Source organism: Calypte anna, chromosome 4A, assembly GCF_003957555.1.
Source record: "Calypte anna isolate BGI_N300 chromosome 4A, bCalAnn1_v1.p, whole genome shotgun sequence".
In the NCBI taxonomy this organism is placed as follows: Eukaryota; Metazoa; Chordata; class Aves; order Apodiformes; family Trochilidae; genus Calypte; species Calypte anna.
In genome coordinates this window covers 32,783,325-32,810,073 of record NC_044248.1, presented here as the reverse complement: position 1 = coordinate 32,810,073, position 26,749 = coordinate 32,783,325, and the positions used below count along the sequence as shown (strand labels likewise).

The 26,749-nt window shown below is 38.0% G+C and overlaps 2 protein-coding genes across 2 annotated transcripts; one reads left to right on the top strand and one right to left on the bottom strand.

Annotated features, from left to right (window-relative positions):
• Window positions 1-262: 262 nt before the first annotated feature.
• Window positions 263-10,130, bottom strand: ASIC5 (acid sensing ion channel subunit family member 5). The gene is given in 8 exon segments (XM_030450313.1): window positions 263-476; window positions 1,084-1,151; window positions 1,251-1,264; window positions 1,526-1,641; window positions 1,643-1,709; window positions 3,242-3,321; window positions 3,366-3,520; window positions 9,897-10,130. Coding segments are annotated over 8 exon segments (948 nt in total).
• Window positions 10,131-12,791: 2,661 nt separating this feature from the next.
• On the top strand, window positions 12,792-25,591 carry TDO2 (tryptophan 2,3-dioxygenase). Its single transcript, XM_008493805.2, has 12 exons — window positions 12,792-12,880; window positions 13,225-13,330; window positions 14,456-14,546; window positions 15,372-15,442; window positions 17,208-17,335; window positions 20,591-20,777; window positions 21,809-21,916; window positions 22,905-23,016; window positions 23,119-23,176; window positions 23,877-23,956; window positions 24,556-24,646; window positions 25,362-25,591. The coding sequence occupies exons 1-12, from the start codon at window positions 12,846-12,848 to the stop codon at window positions 25,513-25,515; spliced, it is 1,221 nt and encodes a 406-aa protein (XP_008492027.1). The 5' UTR covers window positions 12,792-12,845; the 3' UTR covers window positions 25,516-25,591.
• Window positions 25,592-26,749: the final 1,158 nt, after the last annotated feature.

Below are 26,749 nucleotides of genomic sequence, written 5' to 3'. Positions count from 1 at the left end.
TTTCAAGTAAGAATTCTAGGTAAAGATTAAATTATACTTTACATGAGAAAAAAAAAAACCAAAAACAAACGAGACTTTCCAAAGGTCACTCTTCAAAGCAATGCAGCACAATTAAATAGTTTTAGGCAACAGAAGAAACAGCATTGTTCCTGTCCCTGCATTTCTTATTCTTCCTAAGTATTACTGTCTCCTTTGTATCTTAAATAAGGAAGAGAAGTTGCAGAAACAATTAATTTTGTGCTTCCATGAGCCACTAACATGCTTACATTCCCTTCTTTTTATCCTCATCTGTTGAATGGTTTTGGGATGGATTGTTCCACTGAGGGATTTCAGGAGCTTTCAACAGAAGAAAGATGCACATCCAACAAAAATTACTAAAATTATACTCCAACAATTCTATGACTGTAATCACACTGGCACCACAAAACAATCCAAGCTGGCTGCCTACATCAGCTGTAATAGAAGAAAATAAACATCTGTCATCTTAAGCAGTTGGTTTTGTCTAACAAGAAAAAAAACCCTGCTGGGTTCCAGTGTTAAACAAAATCAATATACGTAATCCATCACTTTAAGAAAACAGAATTAATATTCTTAAGAATGTTTATTGGAGAAGACTAATGGGTTTCTTAAAATTCTAAATAAAGCAAGTACAACATAACACATCCTACTGTGAAACAGATACTTAAAGTATTTCCTATTTCTGTGCCTTTTTAACTGTTCACTTGCTTCTCCTCCTCATGTTTTCTCCCCTCCAAAGCCCATGGAATTCACTATTCTTACAGTCCTGTGTGTGGTATAGCCATAAACTAGTGCCAGATTTAATTTTTCTTCTCAGCTGCTGTCCATAGTGCAAGTTCTTTCATGGAGAGACAGGAGACAGCATCAAAAATAACCCAAAGATAGACAAAATTATTATTATTATAAAATAAAAGGTGTTGCTTTTTGTTTAGAAGCTATAGGCTATAACTTGGGAGGGAAAAGAATTTTTAACAAAACAGGTTTGTTTGTTTATTTTAGTTTTAGATTAAGTACTAATAAAAAAAAAATTTAAACATTCACTTATCAAGTAGTTTGAATATAGACAAGGGCTTCTGCTGCTGTGTTATTTTGTAGCTTAGACCATGGTATTTCATGTCAATACACACAAGGTTCTGCATAATAACAAATACATATTGGTATTACTTCATAGAATCACAGAAAGTTAGGGGTTGGAAGGGACCTGGAAAGATCTTCTCCACCCCCCCACCTGCCAGGGCAGGGTCACCTACAGGAGGTCACACAGGAACGTGTCCAGGTGGGATTTGAATGTCTCCAGGGAAGGAGACTCCACACCCCCCCTGGGCATTCTTGAGACAGTCCGCAGTGCTACTGATTTTTGCCAACACTTATTGGCACAGATGGAGTTTGAGGAGAGTGGTGTCTCAAGTTGAGGAGTAAGAATACATTCTCTTCCCCTCCATGTTACTGTTTTAGTAAAATCAATAGATACTTGCCTGTGGGTATTATGGCTGTCCACAAAATGTACCTTCTAGCACTGTGCTTCTGTTCAGATAAAATCCATTTTTCCTTGTAAACTCTTTGATGCTGAAGTTCTGGTTCCCCAGGAGGGCATAATTTATCTCTTCAGAGTGTTTTTCTTCAGACTGCAGACACAATGTTCCAAACTAAAAAAATTATTTTGAGGTTGCTTGCTGCATGAGCTAGAAACCCATCAGTGGGAAAGAGAAAGAATTGCTTGGAGCTCTGCAGAATTATAGGACTGATCTCAAGGCTGCTCTTACCTTATCTGTGGCATGATTTGTTGGCTGCTTGAAGATTGTGATTTTTGCTCCCTCCCTTGCACTTTGGTCTCTATGATATGAATAAACAACACAGTCCTCATTGCTAGGAAGGTATTTTCCATATCTGAAAACAGATAATAGGCCCTTTCCCATGGCTCTTCTGGTCAGTTGTATTAGAATTATTTCTTGTAGTATGTGGCTGGTAAATACCAAACCTCCCTGGTAGATTAGCCATCTGCATAAACCACCAACCAGATTTGTAGAACTAACTGATGACAAGCTGAACAACTGCATTCACATGGGAAACTAGCAGGGAGGAGCTATTCCTTTTAAAAAAGCTGCCTTCCATAATTTAGAAAATCGATTTTGAAGTGAGTTTGCATTAATCACACGTGCCTGCTTTACTAAGGCGCTACAGCTGAGTGTGGGGACAGTCTATTGTCCCATGAGCTCTGGATTCTTACTCCTAGAATACACTTGAAAAATCTCAGAAAAGATGATTGTCAGTCCTTTTCTGATGTACAACATTGAAATCCTACATTGCAGTAAAGTAAATCTGTATAGAATGGTTTGAAAAGAGAATTGAAACAAATGAAATTACAATATCATGTTCTGTAGAACTGCAATTTTGTGTAATCTTATTTTTTTCAATGCATTAATGTATTTATATAATAGCTATTAATGGCCCGATTTAAGGAAGATTGGTAGGAAGAAATTTCAGAGCTAAATTTTAGTCAAAAAAATAAAGGCAAAGGTATTTCTATGATTCTTTGTCATTCTAACAAAAGAATTGTTAGAGGGAGGGAAGGATAAGCACAGTGTGAAGTCCAGAGGGATGTGGCAGCAAAGTGTCCCACAGGCAGACACCTGCCACCCTCAGGAGCTGACTGTTCACTTACAATGCGCTGCTGTTCTAGTGACAAGAAGTGAAGCATTTTTACAATAGACAACCTACAGTAATCAAGCGGGATTTCTAGCCAAAGGGCATGTTGTGCAGTATAATCCAGAATGGATTTATGCAGGACAGTGGAAGAGCAAACATCTGCTTTCTCTGATACTTCTACATTTGTGCAAGATTCTGTTAGCAAGTATTACCTTTTACCTTTTACTTGGGGATGGCTGACGACTGTTCCCTAGTTACCTTCTATAAGCAACACTTGTACATAGAACAACTCCACCAGAGACACTTCTACTCAAATTGAAGTCTTAAAACTTAAAAATATGTAGTGCAGTTGTTCATCTTTAGGAGAAGGAAGAGTAAAGAAAAAAATCCAGCCTTCCTTCCTTGGTTCTCATATTTTCCCATTCATTCAAATCTCATTTGATGATGTGGAAGACATGACTCCTCAGAGCTGTATTTTCCTTGTTTCATGGGTTTTGTTCAAGAAATTTGTGGAACCTGACCACTTTCAGAGAAAGAGGTGTTACCTGTCAAGAGCAAACAACAAACAACTTTTACCTGTTTAAGCTGCAAAAAGTCACAGCAGGGAATTTGATATTTTCCACACACTGAATCACCACAGCAGTTGTGGTTGGCCAGCTGAAGTAGTAGAAGTAGTAGAATAAAGTAGTAGATGTAGCAACTCATAGTAGTAGATAAAGCAACTGCAGGTTTGCCAAATAACAATGGCAAGAGAACTCAGCACCAACAGCCACAGCACTTTGCAGTTCTTGCTTTTTGTTTGGACACTATCATGCACTCCAGGAAACAAGGGGAGTGAGGCAGTCTCCTGATGAGACTGTATGATTAAGTACAATTGTATCTTTTTCAATAATCCTTAACATGAAACAAAGTGAAAGCACATTTCTAAAATTAGAATTTAAATGGCACTTAAGAAATTAAACTGTGTAATTCTGATACCTCAAAGCAGTTGTAAAATTCCTCTTTACTTGTACATTCTCTCTTTAAATAGTGAATTTGCTTCTAAGAGTTGTCTAGAGCTTTGTAGGAGTTGTATGGTAGCAGAATAGCTCAGCATTGCCCAAGAACAGACTAGACATTGTGACATTCTGAGCATGCTGTGTCAAGCACATTCATATAAAAGAGTAGTTGCATTTCTGTGGAAAAGCTGGGGCTTTTACATATCTCAGTGATCTCAAGCCAGAGGTTGCTGTGAACCTACTGTAAAAAGCTAGAGATCTGATTTTTACAGTTACATCCCATTAAAGGCCTGGTTCTTCATAAGCACTCTAAGAAATAAGGTAAAAAGGGAATGATATGAAAGGGAATTTCATTCTTTCATTATTGCAAATTTCTGGATAAAACTAGAAAGATTATGGGTTCAAAGGGAAATCTATTATCTTTTCTTTGGGTTTGTACAAGTCTGATTCCATAACAGAAACAGGTGGTTTTAGTTTTCATCTACCCCACAGCCTCTACAAGCTGATCTTAGAAAAACCCATACCAAAGGAAAATATTTTTGAATCTTAGTTTAAGAGGTGTAATGGTAATTAATATAATCAGTACCTTAAAATGTAGTCATTTTCTTATCCTTGTTACTGAATTTGAGCATGGATTGGAACAGAATGTTCTCTCCCAAAACATCCAGATGAGGGAACCTTAATAAAAAATGTTCTGTATCTGTTTATAATTGGATCAGCCATTTTGCAAAGTGCTTCCTTTACAGATTGTTATTTGCTACTTATTCTGTCATTGCGAAAGACCACAAAAAGAGCAAATTACAGAAACTTTTTGAGACAATAATAATTTGGATGCAAAAATACATTATTTAGATGAATGTTTAACAGCAATTAAATCTTTCTCTAAATCAACTTTTAAAACAAAAAATAGATTCAGTAAATTTAAAATAGATTTAATAATGTGGCTTGTACTTCAGGAAGAAAATGAGATTGATTTTCTTGAGTCTATTACAGTCAGGCAAAGGAATGAAAGGATTTGAGAGTCATCTCCCAAAACTATCATGACCACATCATCTTTCTGGGATGTTCCTTTGGTCTCTGCACAATCTCTGGGCTGCGATAATAAAGTCCCAGATGGTGCTGGATTTCAAAATGTTTCTGAAGGGAAAGAATTTTCTTTATCTTGTTATTTAAAGATCTCCAGAGTGAAACATATAATGAAACAGTTTTCTGTGGGAAAACTCTTCAAAAGTTTCTCTCCAAGTCCTAGTGGCTATTGGATCCCTTTACAGAGCTGTTCAGCCAGGTGTGCTTTTGTTCATCTAACTGAAATTCGGGGGATTTCTGGGTTTGTTGAGGTAAAGTGCCATTTGTGGGCTTTTCTCCCACCAGAGTGTGCACAGTGAGCACTTTGTATGCTCCCTGTGAAGAGCAAAGTATGTTCCTAGCATGTGTCTGCATCTGCTGCTCATCACCTCCAACAGCAGACTGTAAGCTGGTCAAGCCCTTTTTACCAGGGAATGCACTATTCTGAATACATATTTTGCTAATAATAGTACAAATGCACTATTAATTTCATAATTTTTCCTTTTTTTATTTAAGGAAGACAAGACATCTTCACTAAAATACTGCAATGTCCAGAACTGCATAGATTCTCTTTAAGTAGATGAGGAGCCCTTCCTGCTCTGGAGGAAAATAAATCTCTGCCACCAGCTGCATGATGCTATTTATCCACACTTGGAATAGCTGTCTTCAGAACCAGTTCCAAATTTCATGTTCTCTTGAGCTTTAGCAAAAATGATCTGTAATTCCTAAGAAGTAACCGGAAGCATCTCAATTTTTATCTCCTTTTAAGACAGAACAAGTCATGCATTTGCTGATATAGCAGATTGCAAATCTTATATTCAGTTAATACAAAAAAATTGGAAAATGGAATAAAGAAAGGAAGTGAACACCACCTGGACTGTTATACTGCATTTTCATTGCTATTTCATGGCAAATGCTGGGATATGGAAAAAATAGTAACTAATTGTAAATGAAAACATCTGTCTTGTTCCTTCCTTCAAAGCAGGTGTGCCAGGGGGTTGGCAATGGATGAGGGGCTGCAGAAGGTGGGGCTCAAAGAAGGCTTGAGAACTCATTGGGTTTGTCTCTGCATTGAGATAGAAGCTGGAAAAATTATAAGCTCTCATCATTGTTTCCAGGTGCTCTACAGGTACTAGAAATGTCTTTGGTTTTAGTTTTGTTGCTTTTATATTTGTCATATCTTGACATAATTTCAACTGGTTATGCTTTTCCTATCTCTTTTTCATGGAAAATCATTTATTATTCTTCTTTTGGAAGGAAAAGTATCAGTTTTTGCCCACAACTATCTCGTAGTTTTACGGGTCAAGTATAATTGTTTCCTCTCTTTAAATGGACCATATATTTTACTTCAAGTCTTCATCATTATTGCCATTCTCTTCTGAAATCTTTCCAAGTGGTTTTCATCTTTCTTGAAGAGTAGTGCCCAGGACATAATACAAGAGACAAATATTTTCTGATGTTGGATGGAAAGAAGGGTTTCCCTGCAATGTAGAAAGTTTCCACTTCATATTTCCAGTATAAAATTTGCCTTCTTCACAGTTTTGCCTTTAGTGGCTTAACAAGCTCTTTTTGAACCACTAAGAAGTCCAAATAATTTCTAAAGTATTTCTCATTTGCTAATTCTGTTATCACAGCTGCAGTTCAAAAGTACCACTCTCTGCATCACTGAACTTGCACATTATTTATTTCTGAGTGTTAAGATAATTTTGAATCTCAGCTCCCCCCACTAGCATGCGATGAAACCTTCCAGGCTGTTCTCGTTTGTCAATTTAAGTTGTGTACAACCTATTCCATCATCCAAGCCATTAATGATAATACTGACTAGCATCAGATTAGCAAATGGTTATCAGCATTTGACCTGCACTGAGTAGCCAGCTACACCACAGAGTAAACAGCAGCAGGCGTTCAGCCACGTGGAGGCATGGAAGTAACTTATGGCTCCAGATTTTGACTCCACTATTCCTGACTGGTAGCCAGGGTTTAGGTGTGTGAGAGGGGGGAAAAAGAAAGCCTTTCTTATACTAAAAACTGCATCTTGCAAGGTATGGCTGCAAGGCATGAAAAGAGGACAGGTTTGCCTTGGGACAGCTCTGGGGCATGTATTCAAGTTTTGTTGTTTTCCCTTTGTTTTTAGTTTTGTCTGATATTGGTGCCTTTCATTAACAAAAGGAGAGAGAGTTAGCAATAGCAGTGGAAGAAGGTTTTTTTCCATAGTTGGAAAATAATTGCCAGTCAGAACATGAGGACCATAAATTGTCTCTTTAGGACATATCAGAATGCAGGCAGCTTCACCATCTGGGGACAGCTTGCAGATGAGCAGTGAAAGCATAGTCAGCCTGAGTAGAAAATACAGATGAAGAAGAAACTGGTGGTAATCTAAGTAGAGTTCCTTCTTGAGCACAGCTTGGGACAGGAGATTTGGTACCAGGCTCTACAGGGTCAGATACTGTGCAATGTGAGGAAAATTGTGAAGAGCCATAAATGACAGACAGCAGGGAAAGATTCTGCTGCCATGCGTGAAATGTAGATGGCAGCTAAAGGTATCCTGAGAAGTGATGATGCAGTTCCTTATGTTTAAGAAGTAGGAAAAAATACAATATTTTGTTTAAAAAAAACCTAAAATCCTTGTTGTACTATCTCTTCTCTTTGTTTGTAGTTTCACAAGACCTTGAGCTCTGCTCCTCCCCCAGGTACAAGTATCTGATTGGATTATTAATATTGCATCAACTTTAAGCTTGTTTGGTTTAGCCTTGACTCACTAGATTTTATTTCTTCTTAAAACTGACTGTTACTTTCAAATGTTACGTAAATAGCAAGTCCAGTTTAGAAAATCATAAAACACTCGTTTCAGCAGGGAACATGTTTTGGTGTCAAATTTATCTTCTCTTCACCTTCTTTCTATGCATCTTTATTTATATGTCTGTCTCTTGTTATATTATTAAACTGTCTAGGGAAGTGATTTTTGTCCAATATAGCAGCCTGCACAGTAAAGCCTTGGCTTAGGCTACTGAGTAATTTAAGTTGCATCCTGTCAACCAAACCTTACCAATATTTGCCATACATAATAATTTCACAATTATAGTTATGAATTTGCTGTCCAAGAGACAAATTCCTTCTTCACTATAATTTTATTGAACTAAAAATGCTCACAACTATACATCAAAAAGATATTTGCCTATTGAATGCTTCATGTCTAAAAGATCACAAAAGATTATGCACAAGTGCAGAAAAGGGTGGCTGGGACTATAAAGCCATAGTACAGTTGTTTCTCATAAGGCATGAATTAGCACAAAATGGAAAATATAATTGCTAGATTACTTGGCAGAAAGTTTGAAACTAGCACAGGAAAATACTCTTTCACATGATATGCACTTTAGTTATGAAACTCATTGCTGCAGGTTGTGAATTCACAGAGGAATTGTTATTAAATGCAAGGACACAGGCATATTAGGAAGTAAGGATGAAAAGTTAGATGGATTTACTGGGGAAGTTATCTCACTGAAAGCTTGCTTTTTAAATTTGTTTTGTTTTTAAAATGCTTGACTGTCTGTTTTGTTCTAATAGCTCTTCCCAAAATATCTGCTACTTTCTAGTACAAACTTTTCAGCATGGCATGACCCTACTTGGATCTTTTATCCAGCTCACTGCAGCCACAGTTGTGTATGTAGAAGCCATCTGTGCCTGAGTACTCCTATCTGTAATTCTTGGAAAACAGCATTGGGAAGGTTCAAGCGTCATTTGTTTGGAGCCAGAAGATCTTCCAGCCCCTTGTTCAAGTTAATGAACATTGGAAAAACAAATTGATCTGGGATGATTTTGTAATCAGAATGAGAGTCTGAGCAGAAGAATGGATGATGCTGTCCAAAACATTTGTGTGTGGCTATTTTCTTCTCCTTAGAGGTTTCATGTAGAATAGCAAGATTTTTCTTGGAAGGACAGGTCCCTGCTAATTTAGCAGGAGAAGGTTCTTGTTGGATTCATGACAATACATAAAAGATCATTCTTATTTACCTGTCCTCATCAGACTAATGTTTTAGATGTAGAGCCCCCACACAATAAGAACATGCAAACTCTTGGCTCCAGATGTGCATACAAAATATGCTCCAGGACACCTCTGTCTTACATCAAACCTCCCCTTGGCCAAGGTAAAGGGATGCTCCCTTTTTGCCCTTACAACTCACTTGTTTCTGTCCAAGTTTGTCTCTGCTCTGCATCCTGGTTGCAGGGGAGATGAGCAAAGGTAGCATAGCTACCCCATGTCAATAGCTGGGGCAGGGAAGCTAAACAAAATAAAGGGATGAGGATGGATTGAGAAGGATGCTTAACAATTCCCATGCTTGGTCATGAGGTCCATGATAGTTTGTCTGAAGGGTACAAAATACAGTTTTGGGAAGCTGTGGGTTTGGGTTTTTTCTGCTGTATAACTGCTTGTCTTCAGCCCAGTAGCTGTATTCAGCCCAGCCACAAAGCAGAACATTCTCACTCTCAGCTGAAGGTGAGAGTCTTCTGAAATATTTCTGGGATGAGCAGAAGTCTCACTGTTAAAAATAAGCAAATAAATAAATGAAAGCTCACAGGCAGTCACACACCTTGCTCAGTCATCCACAGCATGAACAGTAAACTGTGGGTTTGTGGTTGCATCTGCTCCTGTGTCATTCTAAGCATTCAGCATGAAAGAGGGAAATGATGGTGCATTTTGAGAAAAAAATAATACCATCAATTAAAATTAACATGTTTTGCTTTGAGATATATCCACATGTAAGAGATTTTTCATTCAAGTAGCTATAAAACCTCTGTTAGGGAATAAAAAACACTCAAAACACTCAAAGGAAAATCAGGTCTCTACAATGAACTAAATCTGGGCAGCATGGCAGAGGCACATTTATTTCTAAGAATGTTGACAGGCAAGCCAGAGTTGAAGGCTCTGAGTTGACCTAAACCTGAGGGGTCTTTGAATCTTTGCTATCATCTAAACTGCCAACTTACAATTTCATAATTGGGTAGCACAAGTCACTTCTTTTTTTCAGTACCAAGTTCATTACACACTTGTGAGGCCTTACTGAGATCAGATGAAAGGAGCCTGTGAGATGAACTAATAACAGTTCTGTATTGTCTATGGTTTATTTCAGGGCCTTTTAAGTCTTCATTTAGACCACTTTTCCCACTGACCTTGGATGGTTTGAGGTCTGCTGTAGCTGGACGACTGGCTGTAGAACATAACTCAGATTGCATGAGATTAAACGTCTTTAAATGAATGGTTACAACAGTATTATCCATAAAGTTACCCAGCTTTTTAGGACACAGTAAATCTACACAGCTTGCTCTGACTAGATACACAGTGCAGACAGGAGTCCCATACTTGGTTTTGCTTCTCTCTATGAAGTGTGGATACAGGGGTCTCATTTTGCCTTTTTCTGAGGCACGGCAGGGGAGGCAGGGCTTCTGCCTAGGAAGTTAACACAAAGCCACTTCTGACACTTCCAGTATTCAAAATGAAGCATGGACTGTTATATTATTGCAGCATCATTTCAGACTGATAGAACTTATGCATAGTTTAGACTGAATATTTATTCCAATTGAGGTTATCTTTGAGATGCAGAAAAGAGAGAGCTAATTATTTCTGATTTGTGTGCAAAATCATGGAGTTCAGATGCTTTGCCTGGTAAACATGGATTTGCATTTAGTGTGAAGACTGTAGTCAGCAGCATTCACTCCATAAAGTATATGCTAAGTATAGATTATATATTTTAGATGCTAAAAGCATTTTTCAACAAATTTGCTAAGTAGTTTATTTTCCTAAATACACATTTGGGTTTTTACAAGGGCATGTAGTGATACGAAAAAGCATAATGGCTTTAAACTGAAAAGGAGTAGTTTTAGAATGGGTATGAGGAAGAAAGTCTTTAATTTGAGAGTGGCAAAATAATGGAACAGATTGCCCAGGGGAGCTGTGGGTTCCCCTTCCATGGAAGAGTTGAAAGTCAGGCTTTGAGCAGACTGGTCTAGTGGGAGGTGTCCTTGCCTATGAAGGGTGGTTGGAACTACCTGATCTTTAAGATCCCTTCCAACCCAAAACACACTGTGATAATCAATTTTTTTTCCTATGTTAAATTGAAACATGAAACATGTTTAGAAGGAATGTATCTGTGCTGTCAGTGTGCCTTGAAACAAACTGCTTGTGATGCTTTTTATTGGTTTTAAGATGGAGGTTGTTGGAACCAATCAGCTTCATGGAACCAACCAACCTCATGGTCCCTAAACAGATAGTTTGAATGTGTTGGAAACACTGGAAATAACTGTGAAAATCGTTGCAGTCTGGCCTATTTATTTGATTTACTGAAGCTTGTCTGTTGCTGAATTAGGAAGGGAGTTTGTGTAGTGCTTGGTTCAGACAGTATCCTCAGATTTTGAAAGTTTGGTAGCTGAGCCAATTGAGGGTAGTATTACTTCCCAAATAGGGAGTTAATGTTTTGTTAAGCACAGGGTTTAAAAGGTTCCTGAGACTTCAAAGTCCTTTGCCTACTGAGTAGGTTATGTGAAAGTTGCAAGGCAGATACCATTGCTCTGGCAATTTATGATTTTCTGTGTCCCACAGAAGAAACCGTAACAGCACAGGAAACCAGACAGTAACTTCTTTGATGAGGTTAAAAGTTCAAGCCTTTTCGACTGCCCTTATTTTCACTATGTTCACACTCCTCCTTTGCTTGTACTGTGAGAAAAGGTAGCAAAGTTTGATTTTACTGTGAAGGTTCAATCTGGATGTTTCAGGTGAAAGTGTATAAAAATGATAAATAAAGTAAACCTTCCTTGTCCATGCCTTTGACATCTGTGGATACGAGAGATTATACTATTAAACAATCCAGGTTTTTGAGTGGAAATGGGATGATGAAAAGCAGTTTTCAACATGGAGGTGTGCAGTCCTCACCTTCATTTCTACCTACCTGCATCCCAGGCAGCTGTATAAATGTGTGTGGTGAGAGGATTATTTTACTCAGTCAGGTTTTACATCATGAAGGATGGACACCTTGACCTTTCTGATGGGTTGCTACAGTGGACTCTTGCTTTTTCTAGTGGTTCAGATTAGTTTTAAGCTGATATTTGTATAGCCTGACATACAATATGTCCCATCACCCATGTACTGGGTATGACCTTTTTTTTATGATCCAGTTACTCTTGAGTAGAACAGCTGAAACCATCACACAGACACCAAGAAGTCTTTCAGAGAGCAAATGGTCTGGGGTCACAGGGGCCCTGTAGCTTTGTTTGCAGTAAAACTGAGCATTAACTTTTTTTCAGAAAGGGTTGGCAGGCTGTAAAGAAGTGCTCACTGGTTACATGTTACTTCATTGTGTGTTAAGCTGATGATTAAACAGAATTGGGTAACATTTGTCAACAAATGAGACAGAAGCTTTTGCATGAGGAAGTAAAATTAAGAAATTGTCATGTATTAAACCTATGGAAAAATAGCATAAGATGTGCAGGATTATTTTAGGTTTTTTACTCTAATCTGTGTGCATTTTTTTGAAAGCGTATTACTTAAGATCTCCTAAAAGCATTGCTCAGTCTGCAATAGAAACATTTTCCTTCCCTTCCCCTTCCCTCTTCTCTATGTTTCACTTTTTAAATTTAAAAGTATCTTGATATTTCGATGCAAGAGGCTGTATATTACAAACCTACTTTAACAATTCCTGAATTTATTATATTATTTTTCTCACACACAGACCTCTTTTTTACTTACCCCTTACACCAGGCTTGATCCCCCTAGAAGCAACTGGTGGAAACCTTGCAGTACAAAGCACAAAAAGTGTCTGCCCCAGGACCAACCAAGCATGCCAGCCATTCCTATTTTGACTAATTAAAAAAAAATACAAAAAACCAAACAAAAAAACCCCACCAATGACCCAGAGAGCCAACAACACGTGAACTTATTGACCTTTGTGCTGTGATAGATTCTGTAATAACTGAATAGTGGGGGTGGGCTGAGGGCGAAGGAGGAGAATTTGGGGGCTGGCCTAGGCAGTGAGATAAGGTTACATATAAGGCAGCTGCAGCATATCTGGGAGCACTGACAGAATATATTCCCTGGTGTGCAGCTCAGCGAGTTTGGATCCTGGAATAATGAGCGGGTGCCCCTTTGCGAGGAACAACTATCTGTGAGTCCCTCATCCCTCTGTTTTGCTTCATAACATCAGTTCAAAAGATATAAAGTTAATGTGAAGTATAGCAGTTCAGAGAAAATTCAGTGATTATCAACAGATAGGAAGCTGCAGCTATCACTAAAAGGAGCAAAGATTGTACCAGGACTTGGCTGAGCACTCAGTATTTGCTGATGTGATGCTACTGTTACTGTGACAGGGTGTTTCAGGAGTAGCTTTTCTCACAAGCCTGATTTAGTGGCTCATTTTCTTAATTGTAGATGCATCTGTTAGTAAAAAGGCAGATATTTTCATAGTTCTTCAATTAAATAGTTTATAAATGTGCTTAATTCTCTTCTCAGATTTAATTTGAACAACTTATCTTTGGAAGATGAAAAAGATGACAGATCTCAAGAAGGGATAAACAAAGCCAGCAAAGGTGGACTTGTCTATGGAGACTACCTACAAGTAAGTTTAAGGATTTGATTTTCACTGGCAGTACTAGAGGCAGGACCTGCAATTGTTGCTTCTCCCCATCCAGCCCTGACGGCAGTGAGGGAGCTTTCTCAGTGCCCCTGTGCTGTACCCATGGGCTCAGGTGCTGGTCTCAGCTGGGATGGTACAGGTGGAATGCTGGATGGCTTTTCACACTCTTGGGAGCTGGATATTTCAGAGGTTTTGGAAGGAAATTATTTCTATTGATAAACCTAAACTCTGAAGTGGTGCACCACAAAATTGGGGTTTTTTTGGTTTTTTTTGTTTTTTGTTTTTTTTTTTGGTCTGACAGTCACCACTTGGCAATTTGTCTATGTCAGTGGCTGTGTGCAACTTCCCCAAATTATTGCATGAACTCCCAGAATATTTGTCTGGAAAAACATGTTGCAGAAATTCAGAGGCACAAAAAAACCAAACCAAAGAGCTGTAACAACTAGTAGGAGTAGCTAAGAAACAAATAAGAAATAATATGCCATAACTAATAAAAGCATACAGCCATTTTTTTTGTTTGGTTTGGGTTTTTTTGTGACAGCAGGAGCTGACATGAGTGGAATTGCTCTGTACTTGTGAACAGAATTGCTCTGAACTTGTGACACATTATATAGAGTCTAGCAAAGATTTTTTTTTAAAGCAACTATGGGGAAATTGTGTATGTGTGTCATTAAAAAGTTAGTAATGCCAAAACTGAAATAACCAATACAACTTCAAATCAGAGCTCTTTTCCAGATATGTTATTGCCTGACCACAACGAATTTTACTGTAGGATCTCCATTTTCACTGAACAGTGACAGTATTGAACTAAGAGCTGGAAAACTACCAGATCGTTTGTTTCCTTTTTTAAAAAAAAAAATAATTAAAAACAGTTTTTAAATTATTTTCCAAACCTTACTAGTTGAGGTACTTAAACACTCCCTTTTAGGTAAGCTTTTTAAAAAAATAAAATAGAAGTGACACAAGGCCACTTAATCTAACTTTTCATACAGCTTAGAATATGGGTCCTATATATATACCATAAAATGTTAGCTCTAAACAGTAGGATTACCACTACTAATAACAGAATTGACAGCTTTACAGAATAGTCTTGTCTTTCATTTACAGCTGAACAAAATATTGAATGCTCAGGAACTTCAGAGTGAGAAAAAAGGAAAAAAAATCCATGACGAGCATCTTTTCATTGTGACACATCAAGGTAAATGGTTTGGAGGAGTTCACTGGTGGCTGATTGGCATTTTTGCCACAGGGAGTTATTTAATGATGAAACATGCAATATACAATTTGTTTTCATTTTAGACAAAATCACTACAATTACCCTTCTATCTGCACTTAAATTTGTATATATCCCTATGTCATTTAGAAAGCTATATTCACATCTGTGCTCAAGAAACCATAGGTGTAACTTTTGGGTTTGGTAAACTAAGATTTAGATAGTTATGTTTCTAGAGAAATTAAAGGGTTGAAGATCATTCCCCATCTGATAACAGCCTTTGATTATTGTAGGCAAATTTTGTGTGTTTTCTTGTGCTTTCTCTGAAACTTCAGTCCAATGTTAACCATCCAGAGCCTGCATATGGTTAGGTGCTCCCCAGCTGATAATGTCCATGTGCTTTGCTGGCACATGGCCTGGTTATATTTTTCTGTTCTTGAAGGGAAATATGTAGATGATAAAGATTGTAGATAAAGATTGTAAGCAGCTCTGGAGTTAGCTTTTAGTGGGGTATCAGAGACAGAGTTTCTCTTTTGTACTTTTGTAATGAGCATTCTGTAAATCAAATACCTGATGTGCAGAACATGCTTTCAAAATTTTTTAACATTCTTGATTCTTGATGATTTGATTTAGCAGTTTAGGTAAAGGACAGCATGCTGCAACAGTTAGTACATTGGTGTATCTGCACCAGCAGTGTAAATGTAGGCTATTAATTTGGAATCAAAATATAAGAATTTCACTTCTTCAATGCTATAAATTAAAAATTAAGTAATGTTGAAGCTAATGCTAACAATGATTTTCTTGTTGTAGTTTATGAACTTTGGTTTAAGCAGATTTTATGGGAAATGGACTCTGTGCGGGAGATCTTTCAAAATGGCCACGTAAGTTAGGAGCAAATTCTAATTTGGGGAAAATCCAGACCTCCCTTTCTCCTGCCCTCTGCCATCCTGCCTGATGTATATGGGTTTACCAAAGCAACACATGCTCTGGGTGGTTCTTACACCCTGACAGTACAGATATTTGATCTGCAAAATCTTATTTTCTCCTACAATCTGCACAGAACTTTCAGGGTTGGAAGGGACCTTTAAGATCATCCAGTTCCAACCCCCCTGCCATGGACAGGGACACCGCCCACTGGATCAGGTTGCTCAGAGCCCTGCCCAACCTGGCCTTAAAACTTCCAGGGATGGGGCTTCCACCCCATCTCTGGGCAACCTGTTTTTGTAGATCTCTCTCCAGGACCAATTCTTCTCTACTCCTCCCGTACTCCCTACTAGTACTGGATAACTGCAAAAACTTAACTTCTGCCTTTGTTAAGTTTTTTGAAGTCTACATACTATATCCTTCCATCCACTATCTATTATATGAAAGGAAAGGTCCCTTCTGTAGTTGTGTATTATTAAATGCAACAGAAACACAATATTCAAAATCACAACATACAAGTTTATAAGGGTTTCTGAAAATTACAAATATAACAGCAATATTTGAACAGCTCTAAATATCTGTCCAAAGTTAAACACACCTCATAACAATTGATTACAAAGGAAAACTCCTGACCTGATACTACACCCAGAAAAAAAAAAAATCTGTCTGCTTGTAATTTGAGAAATACCTTGAATAACATGTATGTATACACTAATAACATTTGAAATTACACCAGCCATAAAGAAACAACTGTTCTATCATTTCAAATAATAGTGTTGTTTTCCTCCACATAAGTAATTTTGTTGGCTTTTTAGTTGAACATTATATCAGAATAGAACTGATCCAAATCAGTTATTAGGTAATTTTTTATTATTTATTTTTCTGATAAATGAAAATTTGCTTATAAACAGATTTTTAAAATGTCAATGTTAAGGTCAAGTAGACAGGAAGATGATTAAGGAAATTGTCATCATCCTTCATTTCGTAGTTTGATATTTCCTGGTTCAGTGTCCTGGTCTCAGGGAGAAAATTCATCTCACTGAAGCTAACAGGAGTTCTAGCAGACTCTTTGCATTAAAAGAGTTCAGCTCAGCCAGAGAGCTAAGAGAGCTTCTGTGTTTTCCACAACATTTTCTGTTTCCTTCCAGATGCAGTCTTCTCTGTTTTCCACTGCTTCCTAAGGCACATCTCTGATGAACATCTTTTTAGATGTGCTGTTCCCAATGTCCCTCTCAGATTATTCTGCTTCTCAGTATCTAAGTGCTTCCACACTTGTTTGACTTGTTCCTTCCCAATAATAGCAATTGTTATAGAAGTGATTATAATAGAAAACAATTATAATTATCATATTTTATCATATAGCATTAAAATTGTATTGCAAGCACTAGAAATAATAGTGGTATAAATAAATTAATTCGGTATAGAACTTTATTTCTTGTGGTGACTTCTATTTCAATCAAGAATGTATGAAAGAAAAAAAATCTTAGGTATTCAGCATAGTTGCAATCTAGCATCAGTCAGAGAAAAAGCTATTCCAATCTTTGAAAATTATATTTTCAGTTAAAAACAGATCTCTTTATTCGATATGAGCATCTATGGGCTTCATGAAGAAAGAATTTGTGAACTGGAGTGATGTACAACAGTGAAAAAACCCTAGAATAAATAGGTAGGATATAAAGAGAACATTCTCTTTGGTTATGATCTTAATTTTTTTTTTTACAGGTAAGAGATGAGAGGAACATGTTGAAGGTTATTACTCGAATGAACAGAATTTCAATGATTCTAAAATTACTTGTGGAACAGTTCTCAGTTTTGGAAACTATGACTGCACTGGACTTCTTTGAATTCAGGTAAATGCTTACTATCCCTCCACTGTAATCCACGAGCTGGTGATTCCTGTCCTCAGAACCAGTTGTGAATTTTGGAAGTTCCCTGGCAGCTTGTAGCATATTCACCCTTCAGCAGGGAGAGGGAATACCTGAGAGGTGATGAGGGACATCAGAGTGCAAGGGTCAGATAAGGAGTTGGGCTTGAGTACGAGTCCAGCATGCTCTGCAAAGAAGTACAAGGGAACCTGATATTTGTGTGGTGCTGCTATTGACTGCAGAGTCAAATAAGTCAAAAAAAGTTAAAGCAGCGCAAGTAGTTTAGGGGTCCATTAACATTTTCCTTGAAACTGACCTCTGCGCAGCTGCAGCCAGGCACTATGGCAAATGGTAGAAGTGTGTGGGGGAGAGAAATGCACTTTCCATAGATTGCCAACTCAGCATTTCAGCTGTCTTGGTTTGCAGTGTTTCCGTGCTTCGTGTTCTCAGTGGGTCTGCAGTGCTCCAGGTGTCAGAGGGCAGCATTGCTGTGTCCTTCCCTGCACAGCCACCTCTGCTCCCCAGCAGCTGCCAATGGATCTCTGGGCAGGTGGTTGGCAGCATTTCTGCCTACTGCCGACCAGGATTTCTTCGTGATACCTTGGCTTCCCTCACCTTTCCCATGGGATTTCTACCTCTTCCCTCACTTCAGCCAGGCTCTTCCTCTACACAGCTTATTCCACCACCTTCCCTCCTGTTCTTGCTGTTTGTGTCTGTCCTGATTTAACGCTGGCCAGGCAATTAAACCAAATGACAGATGCTCTCTATTAATGCCCCTCTCCTCTCTGATAAAGAAAGGAGAGAGAATAAGGGAGAGAGACTTATGGGTTGGAAACTAAACTACACGACTTTAATGAAACAGGAATGATAAAAAGGAAAAATTACTAAATATATACAAACATACAGGAAAATTGATACCACATTCCTCACCCCTTCCCCCAATAACTCTCACGTCACCACCGAGGCTGCAGGGCAGCCCTGGGAAAGTCCACGCTGGAATCCTGGAGTCAGCAGCAGTAGGTAGCTGGAGGCAGGAACACACAGATTCAGGCTGGCACGGATCAGGACCACAGGCAGATGAATGGACAGAATCCTTCTAGGATGCTGGGTGAAGGAAGGGAAGCAGGAAAAGCAGGAAGGGAAGGCAGCTGGAAGATGAAAGCAGGAAATCTGGCTTGGCCCTTGTGATCCCTCAAATTTATACTGAGTATGATGTATATGGGATGGAATACTCTGTTTGGTCAATTCTGGCATCTATCTTGTCCGTTCCTCCCCAAAGGAGGGCTGCAGGTGGGACCTGTTTTCTTCCTTCTGGAGGGTAAAAGTTTTCCTCAGAGCTGAGCAGTGTCCTTGGCTCTGCATACCACTGTCTGAGAAAGTTGCTGTTAATTTCAGCAAGTGCAGCTACTTACAGAAGACTTAGCTAAAAACAAAAGTACAAGACAGAAAATCACCTTTATCCTGGCCCAAACCAGGACAGATGCATTCTTGCTTCTGCTATTCAACAATATACTGTAATTTTATAAGCAAATATAAGACCAAATTGATGACCTGTTTCTGCAAATTCTTATATTCACAATTCTAAGTGCATTACAGCTATATAACAATGTGGTATTTCCCATTACTTCTATTAATAATTTTTTTCAGCATGGTCACATAATTAAATTCTGAGATAATTCTATTAAGGAATCTCTCTCTCAAAAAAAGCCCTGTATGTTTTTCTGAACATGATTCTATTGTATACATACCAATGATTCTGCAAAACTAGCCTATTTAGAATACAGTAATTTGAACTTTAAGGGCGTAGAAATTTTTGTATCAGCTGCTAAAGGGTGGTGTCATGGTTTTAGCCCAGCTGGCAACTGAGTACCACACAGCCACTTCCTCACTTCTTTCTCCCTGGTGGGACTGGAAGGAGAATAGAGGATAAAACCAGATAATGATTGGACTTCTTAGAAGGCTTTTCCCACCAAAATAATTCTATGATTCTGTGATTCTAAGTGATGCACAGCACAATTCCTCATCACCTGCTGACTCACATCCAGCTGGTTGCTGGATAGCAAACGTCAAGGAGAGAAATCCCCAAACCATAATGCTGGAACAGAGTGTGTGCTTCCCAGCCAACTCTGCTCTATACACTGACCATGATGCTGTAAGATATGGAGTGTTCCATTGGACAATTGGGATCTGCTGCTCAGGGTATGCTTCCTCCCTCCTTCTTGAGAACCTGCACACTGACAAATCTAGAGAAGTTCAAAAGTCCTTGATTTATTAGCAACAACTAGTAACTTCGAGTACTGTGTGCAGTTCTGGGCCCCTCAGTTCAGGAAGGATACTGAGGTCCTGGAGCAGGTCCAAAGGAGGGCAACCAGGCTGGTGAAGGGACTCGAGCACAGATCCTATGAGGACAGGCTGAGGGAGCTGGGGGTGTTCAGCCTGGAGAAGAGGAGCCTCAGGGGAGACCTCATCACTCTCTACAACTCCCTGAAAGGAAGGTGTATCTGGGGGGGGTTGGTCTCTTTACCCAGGCATCTCTCAGCAAGACAAGAGGGCATGGTCTCAAGTTGTGCCAGGGGAGGTTTAGGTTGGAGATTAGAAAGAATTTCTTTACGGAGAGGGTGATCAGACATTGGAATGGGCTGCCCAGGGAAGTAGTGGATTCTCCATCCCTGGAGTTACTTAAAAAGAGACTGGATGTGGCACTCAGTGGCATGGGCTGGGAGCTGCAGCGGTAGTGGATCAAGGATTGGACTTGATGATCTCTGAGGTCCCTTCCAACCCAGCCAATTCTATGATTCTATATGACATTCTTCTTGTACCAAATCCCACACTAAACCCAAAACACAGTGCTACTCTAACTATTAAGGAGAAAAGTAACTCGATCCCAGGAAAAAATAGGACAGGTGAAGCTTCTTATTCTGTCTGGAAAGGAAGTAACAATAATTTCCTCCTGTAAAACACAGGCAAAGCTGTTATTTTAAAACACAGGAAAAACATGAGAATTTATGCATGAACACTCATATATAGCTAGAAAATTAGAATATGTAATGCACACAGGAGTTGTAGTAAAACAGCTTTTTTTTTTCTTAATTGCAATTACATAAAAAGTGCTCAGATACCTATTTGATCTTCTTAAAATGTGAAAGATGTATTTTTAATTCTTTTGTAAAATAGCAAAAAATAAAAAATAATTCTAAAATAACATCCCAGGTACTTTTATGATTTCTGCTTTTCCCAAAGATACTACCTAAGCCCAGCATCAGGTTTTCAGAGCCTGCAGTTTCGCTTGCTAGAGAACAAAATTGGTGTTCACCAAAGCCTCCGAGTTCCCTACAACAGAAGGCATTACCGTGACAACTTCAAGGGTCAGGATTATGAGCTACTCCTTAAATCAGAGCAAGAACCAACACTACTGCAACTTGTGGAGGTAACATGTCTCTCTTGGACCTTGCTCTGTGTTCCCCTATCTCCCAACCAATGCCCTTCCTTGGTGTCAGTAATAATTCTGCTTCCCTGAGGGAAGAAGCATCTTGGCAATTTACCAGTGCATCGTGTTTTGGACTCGTACCAAAATGTGTCTGAAAGAGAGTTAGTCACCGGTAAACCAAAAGATTTTGTCAGAAAACTCTGACTGTTAAATTAGGAAATTCCACTGTGGAAGTATGAGCTAGGAATATAAATGTACTGTTTCATTCAAATTGATTTTTAAGACCTTAAACCGTTATTAGAAAAAAACTTTTAAAATATTTCTGCTGTTAGTGATGAGTACTAGAAAGGTTAAAATGGAAAGGAAAAAGGATGTTTAACAAATGTTTCATTATCACTCACCTTTATCTCATGACTGTCTCAAAATTATGAATTAGTCACAGTAATTTCTCTAACTCCCTTGTAATTTTCTTTCACAAAATTAACTTTCTAAACAACAATGCAATAAAACACCTCAATAAGAGCAACTGCTCTTAGCAACCCTATCCATTTGTCTAGGGACCCCTCATACAGAACAAATTCCTGATGCAGCCTCATATCATCACATATTATGGTATAAACTAATGAGAGTGCTTGATTAGTGGTCAGCCTAACATGATAAAAACTGGTTGTATTGATGCTTTTGCATCCTCCTTCTGAGATTTCTCTTTGCAGTTATCCCATTTATGTGGAAGAAGATTGTTTTCCTCTATCTACAAGGGAGTTGCTTTTAAAGACACTGTTAGAATGAGCCAGCTTTTGTCTTCCAGAACTTATCATTTGACCTGGAATGTGTGTCTGTTTGCACAGCACCATTCTGCAGGTATAAATCATCTACATGGATATCCTTACCCTGGCAATAGCAGCTCTCCAGGTTATTAAACCAGAACAAGGGTTGCAGAATAATGTATGTTGCTATAGCTTATAATTAGGGCTGGCATTGTTAATGTTTGAACACATTATTATTATTAATTATTATTGTTATTATTAAAGGCATGGCTGGAAAGAACTCCAGGACTCGAAGAAGAGGGATTTGATTTCTGGGGACAATTTGAAGTAAATGTTTTAAAAGGTCTAGAAGAGGAGTTTGCCTTGTTGCAGGTATATAATGCACTCTTGATCTAGCTATAAGCAAAGACAAAATGGCAAAATGACATCCTGACATAAATTTGACTTTTGGCTCACCTGTGGTTTCTCATTCTCACTTAATCTTCAGCAGCCTCTGCCTGCAAGAAGCAGAAAAATGTGCAAACTTTTCAAGGAAATCTGAATAAGTTTGTAATTTGACACTTAAGATGATTTAAAGTGTGGGATAGATACATGAATGATTTTAATTGCAAAAGGAGAGAGAAAGAATATCAATGTGAGGGTTGAAATTGATTTAACTGAAACTGCAACTTTATTTTAGTAAGTAGTTGTATAGAGTTGCTTAGAGTAGTTGTTTAGTAGTTGTTTAAAGTAAAACTCTAAAAAGTGGAGCCTATGAGCTGTATAGAGTATCGCTATAAACAGCCCATTTCTGTTTAACAGTATGTGACAATTTGCCCATATGTGATAATTTCAATTACATTGGCAAATAAGTACAAGAAAATCCCTGAATATTGTAAGACTTCTAGCTTTAAGTATATTTTAAATAGAAAAAAAACATAGGAATTAATCAATAGAATATCTGTTTACAAGTTTCAAACTTATCTAAACTTATTTTATTTACAATTTTCTTACCAATATCTGTTCAAGGAGGTGATATTTTTGCCTTGAAAAAAATGGTAAAATAATCAGACTTCAAACAAATGAAGATTAAGTGGTTTTAAGACCCCTTGACCTAAGGAAAAGTTATAAGCTGTCAGTTTGTTTGAACATTGATTCATCTGAATTGTGTTGAAAGCTATTTAACTGTACATTTTTGGTGACTGTGTTTTTTAACTGATAGTGATGCAGTGACTCGTCTGTCTTGTTTGAACTTGTCATTTCTTGCATTTAAGATGTAAACTTGTATTTATATTGAACGTAGAAGTTACATCATGATTAATTCAAGAACTTGTTTTTCCCTATTGAATTCTAAAACCTGCTTTTGTTTTAAATATCAAAGGGCAAACCAGAATCGGAAGAAAAATATGACCTATTATCTGAATTCCAAAAACATAAAGATGTATTACTTTCATTATTTGATGAAAAACGGCATGAACACCTGCTTAGTAAAGGTACATTGCATTTCTATTTTTGGTACATGATATATACACTCACCTAAAAGCATTAAATTGCAGGAGAATAAGTAACAAACCGAAGACCCTTGTATTTTGCAGGAGAGAGACGGTTGTCTTATAAAGCACTGAAAGGTGCCTTAATGATCTACTTCTACAGGTAACATAAAAAGATTTATCTTTTTTACGCTGGCAGGAGGAAAAGTGATGGTTAGGACAGCAGCACAAGCTTATTTAGGTTGAAACAGGCCTTGGAAAGTAATCAAGTTCAGCTCTTCACAAAAACCTCAATTAGTTAGACGCAGCTTGAAGGTTAAATTGGGCTGCTCATGGCTGTACCCTGTTGTGTTTTGAGTATCTTCATAGAATCATATAATCATAGAACTGGCTGGGTTGGAAGGGACCTCAGAGATCATCGAGTCCAACCCTTGAACCACCGTTGGGGTTGCTAGACTATGGCCGTGAGTGCCACATCCAGTCTCTTTTTAAATATCTCCAGGGATGGAGAATCCACTACTTCCCTGGGCAGCCCATTCCAATGTCTGATCACCCTCTCCGTAAAGAAATTCTTTCTAATCTCCAACCTAAACCTCCCCTGGCACAACTTGAGACCATGCCCTCTTGTCTTGCTGAGAGTTGCCTGGGAAAAGAGACCATCCCCCACCTGGCTACAACCTCCTTTCAGGGAGTTGTAGAGAGCGATGAGGTCATCCCCTTCAAGGATGGAGGTTAGAATATTTACTGACATTTCAATAGCTATTTAGGGAAAATATACAGACAGTGTTAGGCATTGGAGAAGCCATACTTAGAAAAATACAGTATGTCTTAAGAGGTCTCACTTTGTCTTTCATTTCTCCAAGGGAGGAGCCTCGTTTTCAGGTTCCATTTCAGCTTCTCACCTCCCTTATGGATATTGATGTGCTCATGACCAAATGGAGATGTAAGTTTCAAATTTTGACTGTGACACTCCCTCTTTTAAAAGTACAAGTAAACTGTTCTATTTCACCCTCTTTTAGACAAGATATACCTGGTGCCTTAGAACTGACCTTCTGAATTCATCCTTTAGGAATTACTTTTCTTTTTTTTAGTACCTCATCCTGAAAGAAAAAATATCTTTCCTTCAATCTTTAAATATATAGATATAGCTATCACTTCTATGAAAAACTTCAAGTTAGGTGAACAATTTTTTAAGGGACGGGTATATATTTTTAAATGTTTGCCAAAATGCTATCATGACAGCTCTTGATATGCCAAAGGTCCTTCTGCTCCTTCCCTATCTTGACCTCCCTAAATAAACATTAATTCTGTATTAACAGAGCATAATAATGTATAATAATTAGTGTATTCATTCAGTATTAACAATGATTTTGTTAGCTGACTGGAGTGGCATAATTAACTCCTGCATTGCTGAAGAACCAGTAGTTCTGTGTCTCTGAAAAGACCTCTGTGTGATCTTTAGTATTTCAGTGATGCATCTCAGGATGACCCTTTGGTTTTAACTTAATACTGAACACATGCAATATTCCTCTTTGGCATTAGATAACCACGTCTGCATGGTGCACAGGATGATTGGCAGCAAGGCTGGCACTGGAGGCTCATCAGGCTACCAGTACCTGCGCTCGACAGTGAGGTAAGATGAACACATTTCTGTCCCCCATTACCTGCAATAATGCACTTTTTAGATCCTTTTAATGCCAGGAGACAGATTTCAGACAGCTCACTGAAAGCCAGTGGTTTCAGCTGGTCAGACAATTCAAGTGTTGTAGCTGCAGCTGGGTCCTGACAATCCTAAACAACTTTATGTCAAAAAGCACATAGGTGTTTGAAACATCTTAGAAGACTTTCTTTGAGGTTGCTTTCAAAGAGAAACTCTCTGTGGCTGATGACTGCATTGTAGGGCTGCTGTCAACAATCCCCATCACAACCATCATCACAGAGATTGCAATAGAAAGCAGACAGACTGACTTAGAAGATCAAAGGTTTGCTGTCTTTTTCAGCAAGCTTTCTCACTCATCCTTAATTTCATGTTAACATTCAGCCTAGATAAAATCTGCTTCACATCTACCACAGTACTGGAGGTCTGGTGAGCACAGCCTAGATAATCCGCATTTTCAGGAGAAAAATGTGACTAGAGCAACAATATTTCTTTTTGAGTCTAATCTGTTATCTAATTCTATGCTCTAGAAACTGTTAGGATTGGATTTTAACTCCAGAATATTCAGGAAGAGAGTTAATGCAGTAAACCTTATTAAATGAATGAGACATGGAGCAACTCCTGAGGATTTTGAAATTGTGCCCTTCTATGCTGATACCACCATATTAATTGTTCCCATTGTCCTTTCCAGTGACAGATACAAGGTGTTTGTGGATTTGTTCAATCTTTCAACATTTCTAGTACCAAGACACTGGATACCAAAGATGAACCCAACTATTCACAAATTCCTCTACACTGCAGAATACTGTGACAGCTCCTATTTTAGCAGTGAAGACTCTGACTAGCCTGTCTTTCTAGGCCAGGTGCTGTAAAGAAGATCAGGACTTTCACCTCAAATATAACAGCTATTCTCACACAGTGTGGGTGTGTAAATATGTATTTATGTATGACAGCTATGTAAATAGTATGATCAGCTAATGGAAGAAACTCATTTTTTGTAGAAAAAATTAGCACTGAGTTAGTCTATACTAAGACTAGAATAGTTCCCCAATTCATCTTGGTCATCAATTTAACTCTTACCTTGTTTCTCAAAACCTATACCTTGAGAGAGGAGGCAAATTATAGAGAATTATCATTATCATATCTTATTTGTACATATTTTTTTATTTTTTGCTCTTTGCTTAATGACTGTTATTAACTTCTAACTGACGATGTAATGAGTCTCATCACCTTCAGAAGAATATTAATTTCTGAGCTTCTGTGGAATTTCAAAAGGAATCTTGAGTTAAGAGTTTCAAAAACTAGATTTAAAAAAATAAGCCCTCAATGTAAAGAAACCCCAGCATCTTGAACTTTTACAGACTTCAAGAATCATGTTGGTATCCATGCATTACAGATTAATGTAAATCCCTAGCCTAGAAACACTGTGAAGAACAGTAGCTATAAATAAGTACTTTGCCCTTCAAATAAAGCAGTATTAAAGCTCATCTTCTGTTAAGTCTCACAAAGCAAGCATAAAGTTCAAGTAACAGTATGACAGGCATTTCAAGTTTTTTATTCAAAATATAATTGAAATAAGCATAAAATTGATACATACTAAAAGTGAGGCAAATTTAGAATACTGATAAATCTTTATTGTCTTCTCATTAGATCAACTCCTGCTTTTGAAATGCTGAGCTTTGAAGTTATATTTACCCAGCATAGGTCTGAAGACTGAAACTGAAGGACTGCAGCACTTCAGATACAGTGGGTGCTCAGGAAACAATGCCAGCTTTCCACTTTCTTCTATTATTTTAGCAGCAGCAAAAAGTAGGGTTCACAAACAGGAGGAATACAAAACGTGTCTCTCAAAAGTGCTAGAAAAGCCAAGACAGGTATCAAAACAATCTTTTCTTCCAGCTGCTGTTCCTCCCTTGACATAAAAGCTGACCTAATGGTTCTTCTTATATTCAAAGCATTTTGCATATACTCTCTCATACAACTGATTATTTTATCCAACTTCCTTATCACTTTGTTTCTTTTTATGGAGTAGCAGATTCACAGTTTCAGTCCATCTTGGTAACTTTTTTTTGCGTACTC

Excerpts from the sequence above, each read along its gene's own strand:
- TDO2 (XM_008493805.2), top strand. The coding sequence starts at position 12,846 with ATGAGCGGGTGCCCCTTTGCGAGGAACAACTATCT. Across the intron at positions 21,917-22,904 it reads AGGAGTTTGCCTTGTTGCAG|GGCAAACCAGAATCGGAAGA; the intron begins GTATATAATGCA and ends TAAATATCAAAG. Across the intron at positions 24,647-25,361 it reads TACCTGCGCTCGACAGTGAG|TGACAGATACAAGGTGTTTG; the intron begins GTAAGATGAACA and ends TGTCCTTTCCAG.